This window comes from Callorhinus ursinus, unplaced genomic scaffold (assembly GCF_003265705.2).
Source record: "Callorhinus ursinus isolate GAN/ISIS: 27379988/994484 unplaced genomic scaffold, GSC_fseal_2.0 scaffold8, whole genome shotgun sequence".
NCBI lineage: Eukaryota > Metazoa > Chordata > Mammalia > Carnivora > Otariidae > Callorhinus > Callorhinus ursinus.
This window is the reverse complement of record NW_027397070.1, coordinates 2030570-2039969: the sequence shown is the minus strand read 5'-3', so window position 1 is coordinate 2039969 and position 9400 is coordinate 2030570. Positions and strand designations below refer to the sequence as shown.

The 9400-nt window shown below is 54.6% G+C and overlaps 1 protein-coding gene across 1 annotated transcript in view; it reads left to right on the top strand.

Moving 5' to 3' along the window:
* The first annotated feature begins 2848 nt into the window (after positions 1-2848).
* Positions 2849-9400, top strand: part of LOC112821947 (myosin-7-like) — a 9076-nt gene continuing 2524 nt past the window's right edge. The window contains exons 1-14 of the mRNA XM_025869220.2: positions 2849-2949; positions 4541-4594; positions 5057-5265; positions 5561-5704; positions 5965-6121; positions 6303-6330; positions 6937-7045; positions 7134-7226; positions 7330-7393; positions 7763-7861; positions 8096-8199; positions 8854-8992; positions 9085-9203; positions 9315-9400. The exon at positions 9315-9400 is cut by the window's right edge and continues 32 nt beyond it. Of these exons, the coding sequence (XP_025725005.2) occupies positions 5065-5265; positions 5561-5704; positions 5965-6121; positions 6303-6330; positions 6937-7045; positions 7134-7226; positions 7330-7393; positions 7763-7861; positions 8096-8199; positions 8854-8992; positions 9085-9203; positions 9315-9400 (1343 nt within the window). The 5' untranslated portion in view covers positions 2849-2949; positions 4541-4594; positions 5057-5064. The remainder of the gene's footprint in view (positions 2950-4540; positions 4595-5056; positions 5266-5560; positions 5705-5964; positions 6122-6302; positions 6331-6936; positions 7046-7133; positions 7227-7329; positions 7394-7762; positions 7862-8095; positions 8200-8853; positions 8993-9084; positions 9204-9314) is intronic.

Here is a 9400-nt window from a genome sequence, read left to right as displayed (position 1 = left end):
GCAGGGTGGGCCCCTTCTCCCATGTGCTCAAACAACTCATGCCTCATTCCTTTCCCTGGGCCAAGCCCCCTGCCTTTTCCTCCCCCTCTTTTGCTCCCCTTTCTGGGGTTTGGGGCTCCTTTCTGTGTTCCCTCTTTCCATACCGAGGTCCACTCTAACTTGTCCTGGTGCACCCCCTCCTTCCCCATTCCTGGTAGTAATTTTAGCAACTTTTTCTCTGAACTCCGGCTGGCATGTCACAGCAAATGGCCCCTGTTTGGGCCTGACACTTGATCAGGGTGGTGACAGAGCCCAGACAAAGCAGGCACCATGCCGGGGAGGGGAGGGCAGGGCAGGGCAGGGGAGACAGATCACCTTCCTTTCTCTCCAGGCCTTATTTGGTCTACCTTGGTGAAGTTGCCCTCCCCCCAGCCCCTCTTTATTTATAGCATTTTGCTCTGCTCTCCTTTGTCTTGTCTGCTCTCACTCTGCAATACACGCGGCACTATCCCCACCCACCCCCACATGGTGGGGCCCCGGCCCCTCACTCTCCCCACCAGGAATGTGCCTGCCAGCAAAGGCCCTGGCCATAAGCTGAGGCCCATATCCCACTTCTACAAACAGTTGCATAGAGCTGTCAGGAGGAAGGGTCTTTATTTTGGTCACTCTTACGTCCTTATTGACTAGAACAATGCCGCATTAATAGAAGCTCAATAAATACTTGTGAAATGAAGGGATCAGCAAAGCTGCTTGGTCTTCAGACAGTCGTTAGTGGAAGGAAGAGAATCCTGACAGAGCCACGAGCAGGTGCCCGAGGGCTGGGGCGTGAGTGGGGGTCTTTAAGGATGTCAGACCCTCCAGTCTGTCTCCAGAGCCTGGGGATGTGAGGCAGAGAACTTGGCAGCAGGGAGGTAAGACCCAGCCTGCAGTGGAGTGTTAGAGCGCAGAATGCTGTAACACCAATAGGTCAGCGCCCCCAAAACCCAGAAGAAGGAAACCAAGTTCAACGGATCTCCTAAATGTAGACAAGGTTTTCCAACTCCATGGCCAAGGAGGCTGGCCCTTGGTGAAGACACGGACTGTGAAAGGGCTTGGCATCCTCTGCATCTCAGTCACCTGCATCTGCACCACTTGAGCCCTGGGAAATCAGGCAGGGGTGGTGGCTTTGGGCTTGGGAAGCTGCAAGGGGAGGATAAAGAGAGGTTTTTGCCCTTTGTCACCAAACCCTGAGGTCTCTACCAGTGGGCTTAGTTCCTCAGCCCCTGAGAGGGCCTGGTCCGGACCCACAGAGTTTGTCCTGCCAGTCCTGTTAGCAGCAGAGCCTGTGCAGGCCACCTCAGCAGCCCCTGTGGTTGGGGATCGACCCTCCACTTGCCTGCACCCTTCCCCCCACCCCACGGCTCTTCAAGGCCTCAAGACTGTGCTTGGGTTACCAAGCAGCCCCCCTCATTGGGCCCCCACCTGGATTTGCCCTTCCCTGCTGTGCCTACCCCACCTTCAAAATGTATCTGTTCCCCCCCCCCCCCCCCCCCCCCCGGGGCCTGACGCTCTCCTTCCAAGCTGACAGCTAATCAGGTGGATCAATCCGCATGCGCTGGAGAGCTGTGCCCGGGAAGGAGGGGGATTTCAAAGTAAACGCGGTGGTTGCCTGGACACAGAGCCAGTGAAGCTTGCGCACGAGGTAGCTAGAAGAGGGTGGCATTAGCTACATTCTGTGCTCAGGGGGAGCTGAGCTCCAGCCCCCTTTCCTCACCTCCTTTGCGGCTGCTTCTAGGGCCTGCAGGAAAGGGGGACATTTTTCCTGTCCTTCAGCCCCACTTGCCACAACACTAGTCTCCCCGGGTCTGGAGAGAGACCACTTCACAGAACACAAGAGGATAGGTGGGCCAGGCAGCAGCTTTCTTCATTAGGGGTCTCCTAGGTCCGAGCAGCTGTATTATCTATGCCTCCAAGTGTGTCTGGCTCTGGGCTGGAGAATTCAGTACCTGAAGGCTGAGCTAGGAAAATGAGTCAGGCACGGCGCTCCGCTAGGACCATCAGGCGGCAGCTGGGTCTGCCCTCTGAGCACAGCGGGTCCTTGCCTCCTTGGACTTCCAGCCCTCCCTCCACATGCTGACCTCTACCCCCCATCTGCTCAGCTCCCCCCCACCGCCTTGAATCTTGCTGCCCTGCCTAGCTGCATGACCTTACAGAAGGCACTTCCCTTCTCCATAAAATGAAGGACTAACGAATAGCCTGCCTGGCTCTCAGGTTCAGTGACCTCAATACACTGCCTGGCAGGTCCAAGGAAATCAGTGCCCAAGCCAGAGTCCCCATCTCTAAGCTCCCTGGTCATTCTGGCCACTTGGCTGGGAAACCTCCTTCCAGCTCCTCCTTCCAGTCTAGCCCCCACCCGGGGGGCCACGTCCCCAGCTCTGCCTTACCCCTCTGCTGCTGACACTCACCCCCTCCCATCTCACGGTTGGATGTAGGACCCAGGCCAGGAAGCAGAGAGGACACTGCGAGCGTGGGGCTGGGCCAGCTCAGGGGGCAGGGGTCAGAGGGGCAGCTGTGTCAGAGGCCAGGAGAGCCCTGGGGGAGGGCCAGGCCCCTGCCCTGCCTGAGGTCATGGTGGTCTGACCAGTCCCCTCTCCTGTCAGCTATGGAATGTGAAGCCTGGCCTGGGAGATATTTTGGCTGCACTTTGAGCCATCCCCGCCCCCTGGAACTCAGACCCTGCACACTCCATGCCATAACAATGACGACCACTTCCAATTGTTTCCTAGCTGTGGGGGGCGGGGCGGGGAGCACTTTGGGGAAAGGGGGGGGAGCCTGGGGGAAATGCTTCTAGTGACAACAGCCCTTTCTAAATCCGGCTAGGGACTGGGTGCAGGTGGGGGTGGGGTCGCCTGCTGCCTGATATATACAGCCCCTGACCAGGTCAAGCTCCACAGCTCTCCCCTGTGCTCTGTCTTTCCTTGCTGCTCTCAGGTAGGAGCGCCGAGCAGGAGGCCTTCCTCTGGGATAAGGGGGCCCCAGCTTTAGGAAGGGGCTCCTCTAGGAACAGCAAGCTGCATGCAGGGCTTCGTGCAGAGTACGAGGTCTGATCATTGAGCACACAAGTGCAGGTCTAAACATGAGTGTAGGTGCCCTGCGAGTAGGGGGGCTCAGGTATTGGGGGTGTGTGTGTGAATGTCTGTATCGGAGCATATGGGACCAGATGCGTTATGCATTAGAGGTGTGTGTGTGTGTGTGTTTGTGTGTTTTGTGTACAAGCATGCGCAATCTCAATGCATGGTGAGGGGAGGGTGTGTACCTCACTGCCTAATTAAGATACAGAAATATCAAGCAGGAGACGTGTTTATCATCATGCCTGAGAATAGCTGGTCCATTTGAGGGGAGGGAGAAGAGGATGGCAAAGAACAATGACTTAGCAAGTATATATGCTCAGAAGCTAGTTCTGTGGGGTCTGTCATGGGTAACTACCCATATCCATACATGCGGAGGTGCTTGTATGCACATCCAGGAGTCGAGACTGCTACAGAGTGTGTACACCCTGCAAAAGGAGCTCACAGGCACATGGTGTGGCTGTTCCAGGCCTTTTGTTTTTTTAAGATTTACTTATTTAGTTGAGAGAGAGGCGAGCTTGAGCAGGAGGGGCCGAGGGAGAGGGAGAGGGAATCTCAAGCAGACTCTGCAACGAGCGCGGAGCCCGCCGCGGGGCTCGATCTCACGACCCCGAGATCATGACCTGAGCTGAAACCAAGAGTGGGACACTTAACCGACTGCGCCACTCAGGCGGCCCTGTTCCAGGTCTTTGTATACTTGGGAATATACAGCGATCTGCCCTTATTTATACTGTACACATACTTAACGTGCGTGTCTGTTGCCAAGGCGTGATGTCACACTGGGAGGGATGTGTGTGGCGAGGTATAGGAAGGCAACATGTCTGTATGAGGCATGTGCATGAGCAGTGGACATGCGTGTTCGTCAGAGGACATGTGGAGGGCATTTGGCTGTGTGATGGATGTGTCTGAGAGGATGCCCACAATGGTCTCCTCTCAGAGAGTGTCCACCAAGACTGACAATCAAATGGGGGCAGGATGGAATAGAACTGGCTTTGGAGTCATGAGACATGGGTTCAAGGCCTAGTTCTGCCACTTGTTCTTATCTGTTCTTGGACAAGAAAGCCCCTTAACCTTGATGTCTTCATCTGTAGAACAGGGTGAGGATTGAGTAAGAGAGTGTGCATAAACGTGCTTTGGAGACTGTAAAGCACTGAACAAATGCGACCATTAACTGTTTCTCAGGTGGCTCCAAGTAGGCAAGTTCCACTAGGTGAGTATAGGCAAGGGTAGGACCATCTCCCAGGTGGGAGGAGGAGGAATAGACATCAGGAAATTTTAGAATTATCACTCAGGAGAAAAGGTCACAGTGTTTGGAAAGCCAGACAGAGGACAGGACCAGAGAAGCTGTCCACCACTCCCCACCTGCTTTCAGGCCTGGGGGAGGGGTGAGTGCTGAAGGGCAGAGCCAGGGAGCAGCGGGGAGGTGACCCTGACACAGCCTGCCCTCTTTCCAGGTCCCCTGCAGGCTTGAGCCCCTTTCATCTAGTACACATATTCGAGAAGCCAAGGTAAGGAAAGCTGAAGATGGAGTGTGGGGGAATCCGGGAAGATTGGCCATGACAGCCCCAAAGCCAGGCTATGGGACTCTAGTTTCTGCCTTGCCTTGGGGAATGTGTCTTGGCAACCAAGAGCCCCTTGCCTGTGACTAGGGAAGAGCCAGGGAGGGATAAGGATTAGAGATGGACGTAGTTAGCTTTCTGCTCCCAGAGAAGCCCAGGACACTCTTCCCTTCTCTAGGAGAGCCCCAGACTGAACAAAAGTTAGCTTACCCTTCTGCCCTGACAGGTTTGCAGGCTCTTCTTGGGTAGAGGGATCAGCTCAAGGAATAAGGGATGCATGGTGACCCGCCCCTGACTTACGAGGACAGTGCTAGGCTCTGGGGCTCCCGCTGAAGGAGAGAGAGCCCGGGAAGGGAGTGGAGGGTGGGGGATGGGAGGGCAGCTAGCATCTTCTACTCCCACCCACTGTAGGCACAGCCATGGTGGATGCGGAGATGGCCGCGTTTGGGGCCGCTGCCCCCTTCCTGCGCAAGTCAGAGAAGGAGCGGCTGGAAGCCCAGACCCGACCTTTTGACCTCAAGAAAGATGTTTTTGTGCCTGATGACAAAGAGGAGTTTGTCAAGGCCAAAATTTTGTCTCGAGAGGGTGGCAAAATCACCGCTGAGACCGAAAGTGGCAAGGTAGGTGGCAGGGTTGGCGTGAGAGGCCCTCCTGGGCCCCCTCCCCCCGCAAGCTGGGGTACACAGAGAGGTTACCACCAGGACCCATCCCACACAGACCTGAGGACAGTCCGATTTCCCTTCTTCGGAGAAGGGATCCACACCGTCCAAACAGCCCTTCTCATTCCCAATATCCCATCTGTCTTCTCTATGATCCCAGTCCTTCTCTCTTGAACACTGCTCTCCTAGAACTTGCCTGACTCCTTTCCGGGCAGAGGGAGGGCTGACAGTTGGGCCTGCATGGGGGCTGTTGCAGACAGTGACCGTGAAGGAGGACCAGGTGATGCAACAAAACCCACCCAAGTTCGACAAGATCGAGGACATGGCCATGCTGACCTTCCTGCACGAGCCCGCCGTGCTCTACAACCTCAAGGAGCGCTACGCCTCTTGGATGATCTATGTAAGTGCGCCATCCAGGACACCCTCTGAGTCTAGTAGCTTCCCAGTTTCTGTTCTTTGTGTCCAGGCATTACTGCACGCTGTCCCCACCCCTGCATCCCTGGTTCAGTTCTAATACCCCCGAGGCTAGGATTACTCAGATTTAGTGCTTTCATAGATTTTTCTTTCTCTTCTTCCCCTCCTGGCATTGTTCTCTAACCCTGAAACCTGCCATTGCTCCCTCTTCATCACTAGCAACTCAACCCTCCTTCTCTATCCTAGACCTACTCGGGCCTCTTCTGCGTCACCGTCAATCCTTATAAGTGGCTGCCGGTGTACAACGCCGAGGTGGTGGCCGCCTACAGGGGCAAGAAGAGGAGCGAGGCGCCGCCCCACATCTTCTCCATCTCTGACAACGCCTATCAGTACATGCTGACAGGTGACAGGCCTCGGCTGCAGGCTTTCCTCGGGAGCCGCATGGGAGGGAATGCGCAGTTGGTCTGGGCAACTGGGAGATGCCTGGAGAGAGGCCGGGAGGTGGGGCAGCAGGGGGTAGGTGGATGCCAGGCAAGAGCACCCTGTGTGGCGCCTGACTTTTCCTCCCCACTTGCTCCCAACAGACAGAGAAAACCAGTCCATCCTGATCACGTGAGTGTAGCTCCTAACCCGTTCCCTTCCAGAACCTCCCTGATCCCAGCCCCCATCATGGACCACAGCCCCCATGCATGGACCCACAGTTCTCACTTCCCTCCACCTTCATGCCAGCTCCTCTTTCTTCTGTGACCTTTACCCATGCCTTTGCTTCCCCGCTTCCTTTCTGCTTCCCGCCCCTCTTGGAGTTTTCCTCTCCCGTTGCCTATGCTCACTCTCCTCCAACTCATCACTCACTTATCCATAAGCCCAGTATCACTGTGTCTTCATCCCCTCCTCATTTTCTTTCATCTTTACCTTCAGAAACCTCCCCCATTCTGCCACCCTTACCTATTCTTTTCCAAAATCGCCCAGACCCACCTTCTCACATTGACCTTGCCTAGCTAAGACCAGGTTCCTTCTGCTTGACCCAGCATCTTCTTGTGGCATCCTTCCTAGTGCTCCCCCTGATCCCATGTGTGTTCAGGATGCACATTACCCAGCAGTTTCCTGCTTTGGGGCTCCCACTGTCAAGTAGAACCAGACGTTCTCTCCTGACCTGAGGCTTGTTCGTCTCAAGCAGTGTCTGTTCACTGCCTAATGAGGCCCTGACTGTCCCAACAGCGGGGAGTCCGGGGCCGGGAAGACGGTCAACACCAAGAGGGTCATCCAGTACTTTGCCGTTATTGCCGCCATTGGGGATCGCAGCAAGAAGGATCAGACACCAGGCAAGGTAGGCCTGTTATCCTCCATGGACCTGCACTGCCAAAAGGGGGGGGGTGGGTAGGCCTCTGACCCACCATCCTTCCTGACCTCTGCAGGGCACCCTGGAGGACCAGATCATCCAGGCCAACCCAGCCCTGGAGGCCTTCGGCAACGCCAAGACCGTCCGGAATGACAACTCCTCCCGCTTCGTGAGTGGTCCCTGACCTTGGATTCGGGATTTGGATTGGTGGAGGGATGGTATCAAATATGAGCCTTGCCTCAACTCCTCACTGGTCTCCTCCATCTCCCCAGGGGAAATTCATTCGAATCCATTTTGGGGCAACTGGAAAGTTGGCATCTGCAGACATAGAGACCTGTGAGTGCCCTGAATCTGCTAGAACTTGGCTTAAGCTCACCCTCATTCTATGTGATCATGATCCCAACCTCTCTCTCTTCTCTCTCTGCCTCTCCATCTATGTCTCTCTTTAGGTCTCTGCCTTTCAGTCTCTCTCCCTCTCTTTCTGTCTCTTTCTGTCTGTGTCTCCGGGTCTGTATATTCATCTCCCCCTGAGACTCCCTCTAGTCTTTCTCCACCTCTGTCTCTTCATGTCTGTATGAGAGTCTTTCTCTTCATCTCTCCCTTTTCCTCTGCCTTTTGCTTGTTACATTTATCATTCATTTTCCTCTATTTCCTTGTACCTAAATCCCCAAATTTCTCTCTTTCTTCTCCCCTTATTGTTCACAGATCTTCTGGAAAAATCCAGAGTTATTTTCCAGTTGAAAGCAGAGAGAGATTATCACATTTTCTACCAAATCCTGTCTAACAAAAAGCCTGAGCTGCTGGGTGAGTCAGAGCTACCAACCGAGACCAACTATCTCCATGGCAACCTGGTCCCCTCTGTTTGAGGCAGCTTGCTGGCGTGCCCTGGGTTTATGGCACTGCTGGATTCAGTTCTGTGGGATGTGGGACCACATGAAGCCTTGTCATGTGTTTTCCTGCAAGCCCTATGCTGTGGTAGGCAGCCCCAGTGAGAGCCAGAGGTTTGTGCCCCATCCTCACTACATCTTCTCCTCCCAGACATGCTGCTGATCACCAACAACCCCTACGATTATGCATTCATCTCCCAAGGAGAGACCACCGTGGCCTCCATTGATGACGCTGAGGAGCTCATGGCCACTGATGTAAGTGTGTAAGAACCTGGTCGAGAGGTGAGGGCACTGGCAGTGAGGAGTAAATGAGGCCAGTTCACTGGCTCAGGAGGAGAGCTGAGACACTGTCTATCTGTTATTCAAAGTGGTATGACACCCCCCCAAGGACCAGAACATGGCCTATTACCAGGGTGTGTTGGGGAATGGGTATGTTGAGATGGGGTGGACAATATTTGGTGTTTGAGCAAACAGAAAGGGCTGAACACCATGGGACAGAGAAGCAGACAAGCCAAGAAGCAAGCCATCACCAAGGGAAGCGGGGGTGGGTCATGCAGTGGCCATGGGGTTGGGGCAGGCTATTAAGTGAAGACTAGATATAGACAGGTATGGAAGGTTTAAGCAGGAAGCAAGTGTAGGGCCTAGAAGAGGGACAAAAGTAGAAAACATGAGTGAGTAACCAGAGCAGCTCCAGAGGACAGCTATGACCACTGATGCCAGATCTGCGGCGGTATGCACACTCTCCTGCTCTTGCACTTCCCATCTTCATTTTGGAGTTCCTCACTGGGTATGGGAATCTCAGAAGCTGTAGGGATTCAGGAGAGAAGTTCTCTCTCCAACTGAAGAGGGATCTCATTTGCCTGCCATACTTCCTTTTCTGGGGTTCACCAATATGGGGTCTGCCTACAGAATGCCTTTGATGTGCTGGGCTTCACTTCAGAGGAAAAGAACTCCATGTACAAGCTGACGGGTGCCATCATGCACTTTGGAAACATGAAGTTCAAACAGAAGCAGCGAGAGGAGCAGGCTGAGCCAGATGGCACTGAAGGTGGGAGTTTGGGATGCTGGGGGACAGCTGTGGGCCACATCTGTAGAGGAATCATCCCTTGACCAACTTGACTGCCTGCCTTCTCCTTCCAGAGGCTGACAAGTCTGCCTACCTCATGGGGCTGAACTCAGCTGACCTGCTTAAGGGGTTGTGCCACCCTCGGGTGAAAGTGGGCAACGAGTACGTCACCAAGGGGCAGAATGTCCAGCAGGTGGGTCATCTTCAGGAGATAAATGGGGTGAGGGTTGCCATGCTGCAGTGGGGGCTTTGGAATTCACTCTTCACACTAATCTGCTCATCTGGTTTCTCCCTTACCTTCCAGGTGGCGTATGCCACCGGGGCACTGGCCAAGGCAGTGTATGAGAAGATGTTCAACTGGATGGTGACACGGATCAATGCCACCCTGGA